Source organism: Dendroctonus ponderosae, unplaced genomic scaffold (assembly GCF_020466585.1).
Source record: "Dendroctonus ponderosae isolate FM_Combo_2020 unplaced genomic scaffold, Dpon_F_20191213v2 Dpon_F_20191213_9, whole genome shotgun sequence".
Classification (NCBI taxonomy): domain Eukaryota; kingdom Metazoa; phylum Arthropoda; class Insecta; order Coleoptera; family Curculionidae; genus Dendroctonus; species Dendroctonus ponderosae.
In genome coordinates, this window is record NW_026019116.1 from 4,160,474 (window position 1) to 4,179,452 (window position 18,979).

The following is an 18,979-nucleotide window of genomic DNA, read 5'->3' on the forward strand; positions in this document are numbered from 1 at the left end:
CCATGGGATGCTTTTGGGGCATATTCCAGTCGCGTTTCCATAGACACTGCAATGACGTAGACTTTCGGCAGTGACGTCACACATGCAGGCTCAATGTTGGGAAAAGCGGGTCACTCCCTGCTGAAAATTGGGCCATCGGACTGCGCCCCGATGGGTCGACGACCTGGATGCAGTAAAGGGTGTGTCTAAAAATAGCTTTCCTGGGGATGATAAACGACCAGCCGGATAATTCGGTTTGCTTCAATCAGCCGCCGATCTTTTCGCTCGATAGCAACAATTAAACTGACGTCCCATTGACTTAAAATTGACGCATCCAAGTGAAATTTTGGCAGGTAAACGTCGAAATGACAAGCAAATAACCAGAATTTCTGGAAGCTTCTACTGTGGGTTCATTTGCATTGTTATTGTCAGAACGTTTCATTAAGCTGGTCGACCTCAAAAGTCACGTGCAATAGAGCAACGTGTTTCCGGCACTTGCCACCTTTGACGCAAATCTCTTGGAGAGTTTGATTTTGAGCCAGAGCCGGAGTGGGCTTGAGACTACGGAAAACAACTACCGATCGTCTCAGCCAAAATCCATCGCTTTTAGGAAGATTTCACGTTTCGAGCTTGACAGATCTCCTTAACGTCATAAGGTTGACAACTTCCTGACAGCGTTAGGAGGCTGCTGAAAATCCGTCGCCAGTCCGGGCCTCCTTCGTTTCACTTCCAATAATAAAACCCACTCAACGTTTGAGTCTAGTCCGCACCTCCTCTGACCTTTAGTGCATTTCCAATAAAGACTCTCTAAACTCTGCTTCTCCCTGTAGCATCAACGATTCTTCGCAATTAAACAGACTATTTTGCCATTTGCTGATTGGTCAAGCTGGTGATGACGTCAAACCATTGAGGCTCTGTCGCTGACCTAGTGGCCTAGAAAACCGGATTTCGTTTCATTCACTTCCGAGGCCCATCTTTCATGTTCGATGCTTTTGGTATGAGCATCAATTATGCGCCTTATTGGCCTAAATATGTGGCAGTTGAAACTCGGTTATGTACAGGATGATTCACGGTTGATGGTACATTAGATACTTACAGGGGTGTTAAAAAATAAAAAAGCGAAATTTGCTTTTAAGCAAGCAAATGATTTAAAAAAATGTAATAAGAAGCTAAAGGGGACGAACATACGAACAACAATGGAGAAAAAATTGAGGAATCATACATCCAAAAGTGCGAAAAATTAAAGGGAATTTAGGAAAATATGTTGTAGGTGCTCAAACCGGAAATATTGTACCTGCAAAAATTGGTCAAAACAAAGATTGCCGTTGTGGGACTGCATGACCAAAAAATTGCTGTGAAGAAGGCAGAAAGAGTATTTTTGAGAAGTGTGGCAGATTATAATCAGAATGTATTGCTTTACGAAGCTGTCGAGCGCAAAATTACGAAACGAAGACGTCCAAGAAAGGGAACAGCTTGGCCAATAAATTGGAGTTTTGATTATTCGTTAAATACAAAAAACCGAATAAATTTTTTTCGGATACTTTCAAAGTAAGTAAAGGTCGCTTAACACAAGCATTAAACTCTGCAATGTTGAAAATGATTGTGGATTGCATTGTCCACGCCATCGACCGTGAACCACCTTGTACAGTTTGTGCAATGCAGGGTGTTCATTGAGGAGTTTGAGCCCAGCCTGACCCGGTTTGAGGCCTCAAATGCGTAGCGATTGTTCCCGTTTGAGGTTCTTGCCTCCTCTCGAACGGTCGATTCAACCGGCTCAACGAGCAGTGTTGCATTCAGATTTACGTCACGTTTGTAAATCTTGGATGTTTTATTTCTCGTTCAAGAACCTCCTTCAGATCCGACAATATATTTGACTTGCATTGACGCAACTTAACCGTTTTGTGCCACCTTTTAGCCAAAGCCTGTGAATCATTTCTAAAACTTTGAAAAAGATAAACAACCCAAAAGTACTTTACTGGATCAGATCAAGCCCTCACTTTGCCGCTTTAATTGACACCGTTCCGACAAAGCAGCTCTGACGCGTTTAATGTCTATTAATTTAGCGGCGTTTGTTCCCGAAGAATGGTGGACTGTTTACCAGGGCCTGTTGCTTTCCAAAATTAGCGCGGGTTAATATTAGTTATTTGTTCAATGTTTTCTGGGATGTGAAAAATGTCGAGCGATGGACGTCAAACAACAAGCAAACACAGCGACCGACATTCAATTTGCACAACTTTTCAACTTTTGTTGAAACAGTTTGAGTTGGAGGAAGTTTTTGTCTGCTTGGTTTCCGTTTCACTCCCTCCTTGGCAAGGTTTAGCATTTTTTCCTCAGGGATGGTGAAGAGGAGTCACGATGAGGAAAATGTGCAACACCCGACCGCCGGTCCGGAAATAACCAAGCGAACAAAGCATCTGGATAAATTTATTTCCAATGGGCTATTAATAGGAAGATGCGCGCTAGCATACAAAAGAAATCGTTAAGCTGTTACCCAATCAGGTCTAAAAATGGTGGAAAAGCTACTAATCCTCAGACTCAGTGGCGTGGTGTTTGGAAAAGCGCACATTACGCGGCTTTCTCCCTGCCACTGCTGCTTCTGATGACTTCCGATCAGTAACCAAACAGGTGCTACCCATGGCATCCTTCAGCAAACTGTTGCGCTCCTTGTAGAAGGCCACGAGATCTAAAACGCGTTCGCTTGTTTCGCGTATGTAGAGACAATCGTAACGCACCTGCTTGTCCGTGTTGGATCGCCAAATCAAGAGGAGTGCGCCCAGAACGGTCCTTCAAACTCTGAGCGGCGCCCAAATTCAAAAGAAGCTCAGCCAGAGGCAGGTACCCCGTTATAGAGACCATATGGAGCGCCGACTGACCCGAAATCGAGTTCACCACGTTCATATCAGCTTTATGGGCGGCCAGCAGCTCTACCATCCCCAAAGCCTCTGCAGAGTGACAGTTTAAAGTCAGCTCTACAATACAAGCAGTGACACGCGTAGAGTAACACCAGGTGGCGTGAGTTCCACCTGTCAATAGGGGCTGTGGCCGGACGATGTGCTGGTTCGGATTGGCTCCCCATTTGAGCAACAGGATTGCCATCTCCCGGCAAGGGTACTCAATGAGGCTCCATGATAGGGGCGTGTTCCCAAACACATCCTCCACATTCGGATTGGCCTTGGCGAACAGCAACTGGCCAACCATTTCAATGTTTTGTTTGGTGACAGCCTCATGTAGTGGCGTTCGACCTTGTTAAGGCGAATTCTAAAGTCATTCTGACAGTTCTGAGCAACGAACCCACCAAAGTTATTAGTTATGTTGGGGTCGGCGCCATGTTGGAGCAAGAGGTCTACAAAGGGGTTTCGGTTCAGAGCAACCGCCGCCATCAGGGGGCTGTCGCCATTGAGCTCTTTTCCGTGTGGGTTGCAGTTGACGTTTCTGTGTCTCAACAGATGCTTGAGCACCAGCAGATGAGCTTGTTCGGTGCATAGTTGGACAGCAGTCAAACCTTCGTCGCCTACAGCGTTGGGATCCACGCCCAGCTCGATTAGGCGGTCGATTTCCTGCAAATCTCCTACTATCACCGCCATGAAGAACTGCGGTTGCAGCCGCTTTTTTTCTGCAAAACGCAATCAGGTGCCTTAAACCATCTACTGGGGAGTGTGCACAATTTGCCTGAGTATGACACACAATTTAATGTTGTTTTTAATTGTTTTGCTACAGCAACAGAAGAGATTATCTGACAATTTTCCACCCATTCACTTACTCAAGCTCAAATGAAACACTATTTTCATCGTAAAAAGTGAGGAATTTTGTCTATACCTACCAGTATGCGCACGGTCGATGTTGTCCACAACCAGTTTTCCGGCTTGTTGAAACATGAGCGCAGTTTTCTTTAACACCGTTTAACACAAGTTGGACTTAATGCCAAATTGGCAATGACGAAAGCAAACCAGTCGGCTGAATTAATTTGACCAGCCCAAATATGTTTTCTGCGGGGATTTGTTGTTCCGAATGTATAAATAGACATGAGGCAAATATTGCGCCTACAAAAGTCCGATTTTTTGCGCCACAAAATCCTTGCGGCTTTTATAAACACGCCGCTCAGACAACGTCGTTTAGCACAAAATTAATCCGGTTTTTTTCTCCTCAAATAATGTCAAATATTCTCTATGGGGCGCAAAAATTGCCTTAAATACTTCAATGACACTAATACGAAAACAGTTATTTTACAGTGAAAGAAAGCCGTTACTTACGCGTGAATAGATTTGGATAATTCCGGTTGATATTGCGATTAAAAAGTTATTTCAAAAGCAGGGCTTTCGAAAAACCACCATTTTCACGTCACTGTCACGTCAATGTGACAGTGCGCAGTCGCGATACAAACACGTATAGGAGCCGGTTGCTAAGCTAAACTTGCGGGTCAACCCCTTCGTTTGCATATGAAAGATTATTAGTCGTTCCTTTCCTCATACAAGAGAGTATGCCTTTCCTTGTCTAGGGTCCGCCTTTTATTGAAACGTCGTTTGGCAATGTATACAAACGCTCCAGTAGTGGATATGCGCAGGATAAAAATACATGTATTCCTTGATAGGAGAAAAATAATTCAAAAAGAGAGATGGAAGTCAATACCGCCAAAGTTTGCGAGTTTGCTTTTACAATTTTCTGAGGAATTATAAAAATTCCGATTATTCTCATAGATTTAAAATTGATGCGAAAGTTTGGGAGTTTTGACCACTGCGCTTTCTCCTTTAAAAATTATTATTTCCCAGTAACTTGAAATTGTCGGGGTCTCTAAACCAGACCTCACTCTACAGTTGTTGAAAGTTTTACAAAAATCGCCCTTTAATCTAATTTTTTCCAGCTTTGTAAATATCGGTCTGAAAATGGATGACTTCACTCAACTACGCTGCTTTCTTTAAATATCTAGGTCTTCCAAGTTAGAGCAAGTATCAACGTGAGCATTCCACCACCGGTAGAGCACACTCGGTTCTCAACATCCTGAAAATGTGGTGAAATTCGTCCACAAGACTGATTTTTGCTAGGTTATCAAATATCGGTCTGAAAACTCAATTTTGGATGTCGACAACACTGGACAATACCGGTTTTTTGCATTAAAAAACTGTACTACAACCATATTGATAAGTTAATTCAATATTTCACTTTTGCTCAGAAAAAGACATAAAAACGAGCCACTTTTGAGTTGTGAGCGAAATAGTAAACTATAGCAGATAATCCCGAATTTACTTCCCACGGCGTGTCCGCCCATTCAAAGAAAGATCCCAAGGGGTCAAAAACTCTGGGAAAATAAAACATATGCGTCACATTTGGCTGTTTCTATTAACAAGTTTTGTCTACAAGGCACCAGAATCAAAGGACAAACGCATTAAAGGCCAGTGACTTGTAGCTCTTAGGCCTAGAGGGGTGTAACAAGTTATAAAACCTACAGTTAGTGATGATAGAGAGCTTACAACGTACTTCAGTCAGTTGAACGTTCTTAACTTAGACAGTCTTTGATCGCCTAGAGATTAATCATAAGTCCTCAGAACATGTGGGGAATGAGCAGGTGAATGGGGACAAAATCATGGAATTATTGCAATGAGGGGCGGCTGCAATGGGGGGTTGATCTATCGGTTGAGGTTGCTCAGGTAGTGCATGCTGCAGCTGCAGGCGCTGTAGCCTCTTGTTCTGGGGATTCGTTGCGTTGGCAGGCCGCTGAGCCCCTTCGCATACGTGTAACTGGTCGGGTGTCTCAGGATGCTCTTCGGCACCTTTTTCTCCTTCTTCTTCTTCAGCTCCTTGCTGTTGGTGCAGCTCTGCGAGCGACTGTACAGGTTCAGGTTCTGGAACACTCGCTTCAGGCTTTCCGCCGATGTGGAGTGATGATGTCGAGAGCGCAGCGTTTGAACGTCGCTACCAGAGTCGCTGGAACTGCTATTAGGCGACACTGATCGGTCTTTGTCCTCTATCCTCGAAGTGTGACCCATTGAGGTCGAACACGAACTATCCGAACTGGAGGATCTACTTTCATCCGTACTGCGGAAGCCCTGATGGGATCGGCGCCCCAACTTTCTGCTAATGGCTCGGAAGAGTCGGATGCCCCTCATTTCGCTTCTTGGGGAGGGCGTTAATGGAGACAAATTACCGGAATGGCGACGGGAATCGTCGCTGCTAACACTCAAAATCAACATGTTGAAATACGCGGCACTGGGAACTGTTCAGCTTCAACTAATTACTGTCGCTAGGGAGGTCAGCTTCGCACTAAGAGCGCACACCGTATTCCGCCCGTATTTATAAGTTGGGGAAGTTGGAGAGCGCGCATGAGGCGCAAAAATCGCCACGTGAGCGGTGTGGCGGCTCTAAACAAAGCATTAGAGCGACATGTGATGTTTACCTGTTATGTAGGCGCGGAAAGTCTGGATGATTCTAGGGCCTCTCTTAACGTACGTTTAGGCTCAAAGAAGACACATCAGTGTTGAAACTGGTCAGATTCATCCACTCGCAGACAAAAAGTTCAAGTTTAACTAAATGTTATTTAATGATTAACTGTTACAAAGACAATTACCAAATAGAGGCGACATAAGGGGAGGAGTAGGCAGATACGGCTGGGTAGGCGCTGTAGGCGAGAGGGGCAGCGGCGTAAGTCAAGGGGGCGCTGTAGGCTGCAGAGTAGGCAACAGGGGCGGTTGCTACAAGGGGCGAACTGTAGAGAAGCTGTCCAGGCTTTGGAGCTGGTTTAGGCTCGGGTTGGGCCTCAGGAGCGGGCAGAGCGAAGGCTACAGCCAAGATGGCAACGAAAACAATCTGAAACATTCAATCAACTCTTATTTGCTACTTTCAAAGGGTTTTTGCAACCAAAACTTACCTGTTTGAACATGTTGGGCGGTTGATCTCACTTGAAGAATTGATAGTCTATCGGATTGATGCGTGGCTTTTTATAGGCCGCCGTCTTCGGCTTGGGACTTCGCAATGTTAAGGTCGGCCTCATATTTTGAATTTTAAGCGCCGCTTGCGTCAATCAATGCCGGTGCATAGTAAAATATTCGGACTGTCTTTAAACTAGTTTAAAGTAGTTTAATATGGTTGTTTAGAATATTCGCGGAAAGATAATGGCTCGGATGGTATTGGCCCATGTAAATCGACCCATTTTTGCCTGAACATTCCCTGCTCGGAATCGTTAATTGGGAGCATTGCACAATCGATAAAAACGTGGCAATTTAAATCAGTTCATCACCAATGACTCCTTCAAGGCTTCTTTGCCGCTTAACATGCACCGGTGCCATCCTTACTCAATTATTTCCCTATAAAACCCCTGTTGGTTGTCCGACTATTCAACAGTCTCGTTCTCAGTCTCAACATGTTCAAACTTGTAAGTATGCAGCAGCCAAAGTAGAGTCTCAGAAGCTAAAATCTTGTTTATTTTACTGTTTCCAGTGCGTATTTGCCGCTGTTTTGGCCTTAGCCGCCGCCGCTCCTGCTCCCGAAGCCAAAGCTGAGCCAACACCCCAATTTGTTGCCGCTCTAAGTGCTCCCTATGTTGCTGCCGCCCCTGTTGCCTACTCGGCAGCCTACAGCGCCCCCTTGACCTACGCCGCCGCCCCTCTAGCATACAGCGCCTATCCGGCCCTATCCGCTTATTCCGCTCCGTATTCCCTCCTCTTGTAAACAGTTCTTTAATAAATAAACCAATTTGTCTTTACAATGGAATATTTTGTTTTTGTCATTGGTATCAAAGTAGGTAATAATGGCCCTGGAAGCACCTGAGAAAGTTTTACGCACACCCATTCTTTGAGGAAGCAACTACTCAACTATAACTCCCATCCGATCCAGGATGAAAAAGACTCAAATAAACTGTTACAAACAATGTTTAATCATTGAAATGAAAAGCCGTTAAATTAATCATTACAAAACATATGGGTAGGCTGCATAGCTGTAGGGTGCAGAATAGGGGACCGAGGCGTAAGAAAGAGGGGCGCTGTAGACGGTCGGGACACTGTAGGAGTTCACGTAGGGGTGGCTGTAGGCCAAGGGGACGGTTGCAAAGGCCGATAGGCCCAGTGGGTTGGCCTTAGGCGCTGGGGCGGGGCTGGCAAGGGCGGCGACCAAGAGGGCGACAAATACCAACTGTTGAAGAAAACATTTTTTTAGTCTCCATGTTGTGAACATGTAACCAGTACTTACCAGCTTGTACATTGTTGAATTCGGGAAGTGGTGGTGGCGTTAGAAACGAAGCGGAACTGATAGATTTTCGAAAACCACTTGGTGTTTTTATATGTAAAATGATCTTTAAATTGGACCATAAAATCTGCCGGATTCCGCAAAAAATCCCATCGCTAAAAATATTTTATAGTTCTGGCGATTAGCATTTTAATTTATTATAATTGGAAGACCTGAATCCATATTTTACGACAACAAGGTTTGTTTTGAAAAAAGCCAACCAATTTCGCATTTCGATCGAACCACATTAAACCAGTCTTTATGGAAAACAACTAATCGCTCCAAACTGCGCATTTTGGGTTCATTTATCACGGCTCTTTAACAATTTTTTAAAGTAGTTTAATGATCGCGGTCATTATTTCACACTGATGAGTGTTTTCGGGCTTTCAGACCGTGGTGCAAAACGAAGTTAGTCCAAACGTTTCGCTGCGTCGAGTGCCTTGCACCTTCAGTGGTGTTGAAATTTTCCGTACTCGCATTCATATTGCCTATGTGTGATGAAACTAGCAGAGCCATCTTTTGTTCTAGAATTGAATTACTGTTTGCGACAAAGAGACTCTGATATGTTGCTCTCGCTCTTGATTGCAGCTTGGATTGAGCCAGTTGTGATACGAGGGTGCTTTCACTCGTAATCGATCAATTAGTTTCAGCATTAATTTGTTTGAAACTTTCAGATGAGAGACCATGGGGCATTCAGTTTTATTTTTTGCCACTTTAGCGCATATTTTTTATTAAGGCCTGGCAACATTTTGTTCACAATTCTTGTCCCTTTAAATTCCCAAGACTTTTTCCCCCCTAAATCAATTAAAATCCAGGCGATTCGTCATAATTAGTGTTCCTGTTACGGGCATTTGCTTCCTTACACGTGCCTCTGCATCATTAACATGGGCCTAAACGGAGGCAACCTTTACGTCTGTTTCAGTTGCAGTAAACTTGACTTGTTTGCTACCAGAACCAGCCACGAATCATCTGGAAAATTCCTTTTTCCTGACTATTCCAGAATGCGACAATAGCATGATTTAGATGACCCGATTTTGCAGTTTTCATTTTAAAATAGCAGTCATTAACAATGGAAAACACCATTTTCCATATCGAGCAGCATTGCCGTTAATTGGGAAGTGCCATGTGGCAAATGAAAGCCTCGTGCCGCCTAAAAATACAACAATCGCAAAAGCTGCGGGCATTAAATGGAAAATCCGCACTCTAAAAGGCATTAGGCAGGGTTTTTTCCTCATTTCGCAGTAGGTACACGTGCAACGGAAATTGCAAAAAAAAACAATATTTCTACTTCTAACTGCTGTATTTAATCATTACTTGAAATCAGTACAAGAAAGTCCAGTCGTTCGTCCAGCCTTAGAGAATGAGCGGCGCAGAATAGGCAGAGTAGGCCAATGGAGCTGCAGGGTAGCTGGCCGCTAAGGGCGCGGTGTAAGCATAGGGGGCGCTGTAGGCGTACGATGAGCTGTAGGCGTAGGGGGAGCTGTAGGCCAGGGGCGAGCTGTAGGTCAGCAGTCCGCTTGGTTGGGGCGCAGCCACAGCTACAGCCAAAATGGCGGCGAAAACGACAGCTACCTGAAAGGGAGTTTGCATTGGACAAAGTGCCCCCATTAACGTTAAACTGAGGCAGTACTTACGAACTTGAACATGTTGCAACTTGGTGGGTGATGGATATTTGACGTACAAGAATCAAATGATGAAGTGCATACAAATCCCGGCGGCTTTTATACGGTCGAGGTGCGATGGAAAAGAGTCCACCTTGGGCTCGGATGTTGTTTATTTGCTCTCAGCCAACTCGTTCAGGTTGCTTGCGTGTAAAGGTCTTTGAAACGCACGTAATTACACCCCAAGTTTCCCGCTGATGCTTGCGATTCTTTTATAGTTCTATATGCAGTATTTGCAATGAAAACACTCATTCGAAATTATAAGTATTTAATAACTAAGTCGATAAATCATAGCCAGTGGTCAAATTACATTAGGGGAGATTGGTACAGAAGATTCCTAGCCTAAAAGGGCAGGGGCGGAGTAGGCGGAATAGGCAGAGTACGCCACTGGTGCGCCATAGCCGGAGTAGACAGAGGGGGCGGCGTAAGCGTAAGGCACTGGGGCGGCATACCCGTAAGGGGCGGCGTACGCTACAGTAGCGGGTTTAGGGGCGGGATTGGGCCCTGCTGAAGCCAAAGCGAGGGCGGCAGCAAAAACGACGGCAACCTGAAAAAATTAAATTTTTAACACAAATTTAAAATCCCTTTGATGTACTTACGAATTTGAACATTGTGGTATTTGATGTAGGTTGAATCAAATGATAGTTTATTGCAAACAATGGCAGGGTTTTTATAGGCGGTCGATTGTCGCCCCACTGCGATTACGCCATTTTTTGCGCTATCAGCAGGACAAAAAGTGTCGCATGGCAAGACCAGTTTTTGGCAAACATCGGAAAAAAATTGGGCGTGGACCCGGTCCGGCAAAGAACCTTGATATTGATTTCCCATCTAGTTTTGCCCACTTCAATTGTAATCGGTTTTGCTTATTTTGATGGGCAACAAAAGCATTCTAGTCAGTTGTCATTTCAGGGTCGGTCTATGACCTCCAGCACTTAAAACAGTTTAAGTTTTTTAATTAAGATGCAAATATTCATTATGTGACAAATGATGACGTTGCCTCAAAAGTGAGGATGCCAAAAGTGACTTTTTTAATGGACACCGAATGCTGGCACTTGTCAAGAAGTGAGTTAATCTAACACGTTGATCTAACATCTAACAACGCTGCACAAGAGGCTGTTTTTCGTTGACTTAATGCCGTAATTCATTTTAGCTTCTTCATACACTTTTGATTCGCTCAAAAAATAAATTTATTTAATTAACGTTAAATACACAAGTAAACCTTGACTTTGCACTTGCAGTTGCCTGGAGCAGCGCATAAACCGGTTTCAATGATCGGAAAGCGCACAGCAGGAGAATCCGCAAAGGGAAAATCCGGATTGACAGCAAACAGGCCTAAAAACCTGTATTACGATGCAAAGTCATCCACTCCATGGCCTTTCGATATACAATAGGGCCTCAGTCTAGCCATCGGGTACAATGAACGAGGCTGGAAAAACAACCTTATAACTAGTTTGTTAACAATCGGACATCGGACGATTCCTTTTCTGTGTTTGCGCTACATCCTGGTCGACGAAAAAAAAAACCGGTCGTCTTTCCAGATTTGACAACTCGTAATTTGTTGAAATGTAGCGCCCACACAACAAGCTTTGAAAGAAGAATTAAATCATCAGAATTGTTAACTAATTAACAGTGAAAAAGCACTAATTAACATTGAGCCAAAACATTAACAAGTAAAGAATATATTCTGTTTTCCTTCTATGATGGCAGTCGACCATCTGACTACAAAACGATCGAGCAAAAACATAGTCGACCTTGGCATTCAGAAGAGTTGACTATCTGTTGGCCGGCCAGAAGGACGCAACAGATCTCTTCGAGCTCTTTGTCGCATAAATAATGATGGGAACCAGCCTGCGCGCTGACGATCGGTTTTTCCGTTTCTTCACTTCGACTTCCTGGTTTGCCATCAAAATCGCCACACTTGTAATTGTGTAACTTGAAAACGTCAATATTGTCCGTTCTGGTAGCGGGTTTGGGACTGATCATCGACCCTTTCTTCCAGAAGAAAGGAGGCCAATTTCAGAAAATAAAAGAAAATTCTATCCAGTCCCAAAGTCGCAGCCATATACATATCTATCAAAAATTGACACTGATTATTCAAAGTTCAACAAAAACTGATGAATGGATCCGAAAATGTGCAATGCAAATTATTAGAGGAGAAAAACCCATTAGGCCACACATTTTCCTAAAAATAAACTTGGCAAAATTTTAATATGCACAGCGTGCGAGCTGACACCGATCAAATGGGGCGTGCAACCTTGGACACGTTCGCACTTGCATACAAATCGATCAAGTTTTGACGGTTTTGCTTCATATCGGTGGATAAATGTCACCAGCGAACGAACCAGCTTGTGATCGCACCTCCTAATATGATGGCTTAATAAGGCCCTGGTCAAGACAGGAAAAACCACAGCAGTTGCCATAGAAACCCGCTTGTTTATGTAGCTTTAACTTGATGTACCCGGTGCGATCACAGCAATTTTTGAAATCTTACTTCCAGGAAACTAATTAAACTTTAGCAGCAGTTTGCGCAAAGTTTTCGATGGCTCTAAGCACTTTTTCAATAATTTCCGCGAAAACGAACGTTTCTTTTGATTAAGCCCCGATTAACTTTGCAGAAATTAATAACCCGGAGGATTCTGTGACCAAACAAAGGAGCAAAAGCGACCCATACACGCCAGCTAATTGAAGTAGGTTGCCAAAAATATTAGACAATTGCACAAACGAAGCAGGCATGTTCACAGGTTAATGTAGTCGATTGTCATTGGTAACATGCTGAACAGTTTCACAGTTAAAACCCATTTTTTCTCAGCTGATGCCGCTTTAATCCTGTACGTGTATGGGGCGCTTTAGGACCTAGCCAAAACGCCCCGGAAGTGGAAGGTTTATTATTTATAACTAATTTAAAGTGGCAACTTGAAAATTCAATGCCTGCTTTGGTTTCGATGGCAAATTAGTAGCTCTAACGACCTTCTTAGAACGTCTTCGACTTGTCTCAGGTCGTGACAAATTGGAGAGTAGATGCGCAATACTAAATTACGTGGCGAAACCGCAAATTGTCGGCATTTTCCTGATTTCTACTTATTCCGGTCGTAATGAGGCCGAATGGGGCGCAATTAGGGGATGGAATTGCCGGCCGAATTCAATGCAATTTAAATGGAATTGTTCTGAGCAATCTGAGTTTTTCACTACTCGAACGTGCTTTGTTTGCAACCCGAAAAAAATGTTGTTATGTCATCACGGGAATCACTGCTGTTTATGTAACAGATCACAGGAAGTCGTGCGTTGAATTTAAAATCGCCGAATTATAATGAAAACGCCAGTATAAAAAGGGGAGAATCCCAGTGGAAGAGCATCAAAACAGTGCAGTTTCTCATCCAGCATCTATCAGTGTAATTAAAATGGCTAAACTGGTAAGTGACGATTAAATCTAGTGGCTGTCGGGTTTAAAGCTGTAGGTTTTAGGCATTCGTTGTGTTGGTTCTGGCGCTGCTCGCCATTGGAGGCACAGTGGCGGCCCCGTTCGCATTCCCCAACCCTGCCCCTAATCCAGTGGCGGCTCCCCAATACTACTCGGCTTACTCCTACCCATACAGCGCCTATTCTTACCCCTATGGATACGCCAACTATGGATAGAACCACCTAGTAGTTCCTGCCTATCAACGCTTACCTTTACGCACGCAAACCGCTGGGATTTTTGCCAATTTTGTTAATAAAACTAGTTAAGAAGCTTTTATTTGTTTTTCTTCTGAAACTACCCAACATTGGATTCTTGCAAAGCCTGCAAAGGTCAATGCGATCTTCATCTCGTTTCAATGAAACTAAAAGCGTTGACGTTAAAAACTGGTACGACCGGCAGTCGTCTGTTTTATTGGAGCGATTCGCTCAAGAAGTGCTTGACCAAAGCCATCGACGATTGTCGAGTGGAAGCAGAATGGGGAATTTAAAGATTCTTGACGGTTTGGCCATCGAGAACTTGATCGTGGAAGTTGAATGAGAACTTCTGGAACTTCCCGGTGGAAGCAAGAGGAAAGTCAGCGCGACGTTTTGGGCAAGATAAGATAGAATGGTCCACCGTCCAGCCTATGTGGCTTCGATGGATCAGGCTAGGTCAGGATGGCCTACTGCATTCTTCTTTTTGCCTTCTTGGCGTGGCAAAAATGCGGCAATTGAGCGGTTGCACTTGGGAAAGGAAAAAATCGAGTGCACGCGCATATAAAAGGCCTGTAGGCCCGTTGGGCCTGCAGAAGTTGTCTAACAGTGACAAGTCCAACAACACGATGTTCAAGCTACTGGTAAGTTCAAGATTTTCCGAGCAAGATTAATGACTGATTTTTTTGGGGGTTTAGCTCGCTTTTTTCGCCCTTGTGGTCTGCGCAATGTGTGCACCATCACCAGTGCCGGCGCCTGCTCCCAAACCAGGTCTCGCCCTGACTTATCCGGTGGGAGAAATTCCCCTCGCTTACGAGTACCGGTACCCCGCCCTCTCCTACGCCAAAACCTACTCTTATGGCAACTTGGGCCTCGGCTACTACCCCTCTAGCTACTACTACAACGCCCCCCTCTACACGATCTAAACGACCACTTGGCGAAGAAATGGACTCTTGGATAATCGACGCCCCGACTGATTAGTGCTTAAGGAAACATTTTCATGCAAAATGTCTTAGGTAACGACTGACTTTCAAAATCAATAAAATTGCTAAAAGTATCTCAGTGAGTGATTAACCCTTTCATCCAGTTGCGAAAGTTGCACTGCTACCGCACTAAAACGCTTTAGAACCCCGCCACAGTGACGGCGCTAAAATCGCTTGGATGAGAAAATTCAACAGAATATCTTGTTGCTCTAAACTGGACCTTGATGGAAAACTCGACCCATTTAAAGGAAAATGTCCAATTAAGCTGATTCGCAAATAGTCGTTGAAATCAAGCCGACTTTCAGCTGCAAACAGTCGCCGACTAACGAGCCGATGGAATTTTTGCAACAATTACCTTAATTGACACTGCAGAGTCCTGGTAACTAACCTACGGTAACGACTGGCGGGTTGGGAGAGGAAAAACCCGCGAAAAGAACTATAATTGAAATTAATCCGGCAGCTGTGCTTTCAAGGCCTGTCGATGCTCAGGAGGACTTAAAAGTCCATTATATTCTTAGATCGATCAAATTGTCATTCAAATCACTTGTAGTCGGGCCATTCTTGTCGAGATGTGACCGAATCTTGCAGGCATTTCAAGGCTTGCAGTTGTTATTGGGGATCTCGAGGAACATGTCCTGTTTCGCCATTTTCTGCCTGGTAAGTTTCGACGAGTTTATTCGATTCAAGGACATTTCCATGGGGTGAATTTTGCAGTTTTTTGCGGTCTTTCTGGCCCTTGAGGCCATGCCGTTGTTCAACACGTTGTACGCTCTGAGGGCGCCGGATGGCAGCTTTGATGAACGATTCCGCTTGGTTTACACCCACTCTGTATATCGGAACGGACGAGCTGTGGAACTGATTTCCCGTTGAATATTTGTGTCTTAATTGTAAATTTTAGGAGAAATGTATCTAATAAAGCAAAAACTCATGGGTTTTTAAATTTGACTTACAATTTCAATTGCCTTTAAACTTAACTCCTTGGAAATTGTATACCTTCGAATCCGACGGAAGCCGCAACTTCACGCTCTCAAGAGCAATAGAAGACAGTTGACTCTGCCAGTTCCGAAAATTTTACTAACAGTCTAAAAATTTGTGATTTTTCCGGACTTGGCAAATTTTGTTCTGAAAATAAGCGGCATTGCACAAATGCGAGTTCTCTTGAAAAATTGATAACTTTGAATGCGAAGCAAGTGAGAACTTGAAATTTGTATCCTCCAGAGAAGACAGTTGAGTTTGTACGTTCTGAAAATATCAATCAAATTGCTAAAAACTTCCAATTTTTCCGGACTTGAAAAATTTAGTATTGAAAATGAGCCTTACTGCACAAACGCTACTTGAAAAATTCATAACTTCGAACGGAAATCAAGTAGCAACTCGACAATTTTCCAGTGCAAAGAAGAGAGTTCAGTCTCTACGCCCCAAATCTTTCACCTAAATCTCTGAAAATTTCTGATTTTTCCGCACTTGACAAATTTTGTTCTGAAAATGAGCGTTATTGCACAAATGCGAGTTATCTTGCAAAATTCATAACTTCTAAGAAACAGCAAAAAGCATTCAACATTTTCTTGACCACGGAAGACGGTTGAGTCTACAGTTTCTTAAAATTCCACTCACATCGCGAAAAATTGTGACTTTTCCGGTTTCGGCAAATTTTGTGCTGAAAATTCGCGTTCTTGCCCAAATGCGCGTTCACTTGAAAAATTCATAACTTCGCAACGAAAGCAAGTACAAACTTGCAATTTTTGTACTCCAGAGTAGAAACTTGAGTTGGTACATTCTGAAAATATCAATCAAATCGCTAAAAACTTGTAATTTTTCCGGACTTGGAAAATTTTGTATTGGAAATTATCTTTATTGCACAAACGCTTGCTCTCTGGAAAAATTCATAGCGTCGAACACGAATCAAGTAGCAACTCGACAATTTTTCAGTACAAAAACGAGAGTTCAGTCTCCACGTCCCAAGCCTTTCACTTAAATCGCTGAAAATTTCTCATTTTTCCGGACTTGACAAATTTTGTTCTGAAAATGAGCGTTATTGCAGAAATGCGAGTTCTTTTGAAAAATTCATAACTTTGAATGCGAAGCAAGTAAGAACTTTAAATTGTTATCCTCCAGAGAAGACAGATCAGTCTGCACGTCCTCAAAAGTTCACTCAAGTCGCGCAATATTATGATTTTTTCGGAGTTGCAAACAAATCATAACTTCGAACCCAACGCAAGTAAGAACTTGAAATTTTTACCATCCAGAGAAGACAGTTGAGTCTGCACGTTTTGAAACTATCACTTAAATATCTCAAAATTTCTGATTTTTCCGGACTCGGCAAATTTTGTTTTGAAAATGAGCTTAATCGCACAAATGCGAGTTCTCGTGAAAAAATCATAACGTTGAATGCGAACCGAATGGCCACTCGAAATTTTAGAGTCAATAGAAAGCAGTTCAATCTGCAAGTAATAAATAATGTGGTAATTTCAGTTAAAACGCGCAAAACTGTGATTTTTTCGAGCTTGGAAAATCGAATGCAGAAAATGAGCGTTCTCGCCCAAAAACGTGCTTTCTTGAAAAATTCATAAGTCCGAATACATATCCAGTAGCAGCTTGATAATTTTCTGGTTTTCAGAAGACAGTCTACAGTTTGCAAAAGTTTTACTCAAATCGGGCGCATTTCTGATTTTTCCGCCCTTGGCCAATTTTGTTCAGAAAATGCGCGTTCCCACACAAATGACCCTTCTCTTGAAAAATTCATAACTTCGAACGCAAATCAAGTATTAACTTGAAACTTTTACAGTGCAACGAAGAGAGTTCAGTGTCCAAGTCGGAAAACTTTCACTCAAATCTCGCAAATTTCAAATTTTATATTGTTGGTAAATATTGTCCCGAAAAAAAGCGTTCTCGCAAAAATGAGCTTTCTCTTGAAAACTTCCTAACTTCGATGGCAAAGCAAGTAGTAACTTGAGGTTTTTTCCGGTTTGCCGAAGACAGTGCACTCGGCAGTTTACAAGAGTTTCATTCAAATCTGGTATATTTCTGATTTTTTTCGATCTTTTTCGAATTTAGTGCATACAATGAGCGTTCTGGCCCAAATGCGCTTTCTCTTCAAACATATAAATCTTCGAATACAAAGCGAGCAGCAACTTCAAAATTTTATAGTCGAGTTGAGCCTTTAAGTTCTGAAAATGTAACTTAAATCTCGCAAATTGGAATTAAAAAACATTTTTTAAGCCATCCGACATGCACTACTTACGGCTGAAGGCTCCTACTGCTTCCACATCAACAGATTGCGGATTTGCTTGAAAATCATCAAAATTGGCAGTTTTTTCCGCCAATTTGCATTCAAACAATAGAAGCATTTCAACAACATGTAGGATTAAGTAGTCAAGATAATTTCGGAAATGTCAAGGGTTACTGCTGCCGGTTTCTGTGACTGGAACTAGCTGATAGCATTGTTGTCGCGTCCCAATCGGCCACGCCCTGTCTTAATATGCTAATAAGCCTTCTAATGCGAAAAAGTCGCCGACTATAAATAGCCCAAACTTTGCAACAATCAGCATCAGTCAGATCCAAAGTCTACTACCACTATCACTCAAAATGTTCAAGCTCGTAAGTATAAGCGTCCAGTAAGTTGCAGTCGACTAGAAAGTTCTTTTCCAGTTCGCTGCCACCATTGCCGCCCTTTTGGTCGCCACTTCCGCCGCCCCCAAACCAGGCCTAGGAGCCGTGCCATTGGCCTACAGCTCGCCCTACGTCTCTGCCTATGGAGCCGCCCCTGTAGTCTCTGCCTACAGCGCCCCTGTAGTATCTTCTCCCTATGTAGCTTCCCCATTGGCCTACTCTGCCTACAATCCAGTCGCCTACTACGGTTAAGAGATCATAGACGAATTCGGCACTAGATTATGATGATGTATTTGGCAAAGTTTTTGTGATTGTTTCTTAAATGTAGAGTATTCAAACTGAATTTCGGCTTTTCTCTTGAAACCCCTAACGATGTTTATCCTTTTGGGAAACAATTAGATCGAGCGAAAATATGCCTGTTGACAAACAGCGCGTGTTTTTTTGCAAAGCGCCCGCAGGTTATGGATACGCAACCGAATCCATCGTGGGCGGTTTGACCCGATAAAAACAAACCTTCAGCGCAAAAATCTTGTTTTTCATCCGGACAAAAACAGGATTTGTCTAATAACAATAACAAGCCCTACATGAGGAATTAGTGAATTTTGAATGCAAGTTTAGAAAAATTGGTTCAAATCGCGGTTGTATCCGGAGGTGCAATTTTCAGGCAAAAGGCACCAGAAGGGTGGCAGTAAAGTTGCAAAATTACCCTTTAGGCTTAATATCCTAAGGCCGGGTTGTACAATCAGAGCTCAACACGAGTTCAACGCTGAACTCGTGCTGAACCTGATAGCCGGGTGATGATCGCGGTTGTACAAAGCCGGTTCAGGATTTCAGCACGAGTTTAAGCTCGGTTCAGTTGAGCGGCCAGACTTGGTGGCTTAAACCTGG

General features: G+C 43.3%; 4 protein-coding genes and 1 long non-coding RNA gene across 6 annotated transcripts; 2 read left to right on the forward strand and 3 right to left on the reverse strand.

Annotated features, from left to right (window-relative positions):
* Positions 1-2,389: 2,389 nt before the first annotated feature.
* On the reverse strand, positions 2,390-4,331 carry LOC109541708 (ankyrin repeat domain-containing protein 27). The gene is made up of 5 exons (XM_019910637.2): positions 3,800-4,331; positions 3,275-3,592; positions 3,003-3,221; positions 2,712-2,948; positions 2,390-2,662 (listed from the first exon to the last, which is right to left on the reverse strand). The coding sequence occupies exons 1-5, from the start codon at positions 3,852-3,854 to the stop codon at positions 2,502-2,504; spliced, it is 990 nt and encodes a 329-aa protein (XP_019766196.2). The 5' UTR covers positions 3,855-4,331; the 3' UTR covers positions 2,390-2,501.
* Positions 4,332-5,294: 963 nt separating this feature from the next.
* LOC109541858 lies at positions 5,295-6,521 on the reverse strand. The gene has a single exon (XM_019910853.2). It carries the CDS (start codon positions 6,162-6,164, stop codon positions 5,601-5,603), a length of 564 nt encoding a protein of 187 aa, XP_019766412.1. The 5' UTR covers positions 6,165-6,521; the 3' UTR covers positions 5,295-5,600.
* A 2,950-nt stretch (positions 6,522-9,471) lies between these two features.
* LOC109541851 lies at positions 9,472-9,928 on the reverse strand. The gene is made up of 2 exons (XM_019910847.2): positions 9,825-9,928; positions 9,472-9,762 (listed from the first exon to the last, which is right to left on the reverse strand). The coding sequence occupies exons 1-2, from the start codon at positions 9,834-9,836 to the stop codon at positions 9,544-9,546; spliced, it is 231 nt and encodes a 76-aa protein (XP_019766406.1). The 5' UTR covers positions 9,837-9,928; the 3' UTR covers positions 9,472-9,543.
* Positions 9,929-13,162: 3,234 nt separating this feature from the next.
* LOC109541852 lies at positions 13,163-15,427 on the forward strand. 2 transcript variants are annotated; one of them, XR_007282302.1, is made up of 5 exons: positions 13,163-13,261; positions 13,314-14,143; positions 14,198-14,515; positions 14,563-15,139; positions 15,197-15,427. It is a non-coding gene; the product is annotated as an uncharacterized LOC109541852 (long non-coding RNA). The 2 variants fall into 2 exon arrangements; XR_007282301.1 differs by having other exon boundaries at positions 14,587-15,139.
* Positions 15,428-17,971: 2,544 nt separating this feature from the next.
* Positions 17,972-18,434, forward strand: LOC109541733. The gene is made up of 2 exons (XM_019910665.2): positions 17,972-18,079; positions 18,131-18,434. The coding sequence occupies exons 1-2, from the start codon at positions 18,068-18,070 to the stop codon at positions 18,341-18,343; spliced, it is 225 nt and encodes a 74-aa protein (XP_019766224.1). The 5' UTR covers positions 17,972-18,067; the 3' UTR covers positions 18,344-18,434.
* Positions 18,435-18,979: the final 545 nt, after the last annotated feature.

Bases quoted from the DNA above. Each gene is read 5' to 3' on its own strand.
- LOC109541708 (XM_019910637.2), bottom strand. From the start codon at position 3,854: ATGTTTCAACAAGCCGGAAAACTGGTTGTGGACAACATCGACCGTGCG. The intron at 3,222-3,274 runs GTGGGTTCGTTG...CGCCTTAACAAG, and splicing joins CAACATAACTAATAACTTTG to GTCGAACGCCACTACATGAG. The intron at 2,949-3,002 runs GTGGAACTCACG...CTTGTATTGTAG, and splicing joins GCCACAGCCCCTATTGACAG to AGCTGACTTTAAACTGTCAC.
- LOC109541858 (XM_019910853.2), bottom strand. From the start codon at position 6,164: ATGTTGATTTTGAGTGTTAGCAGCGACGATTCCCGTCGCCATTCCGGT.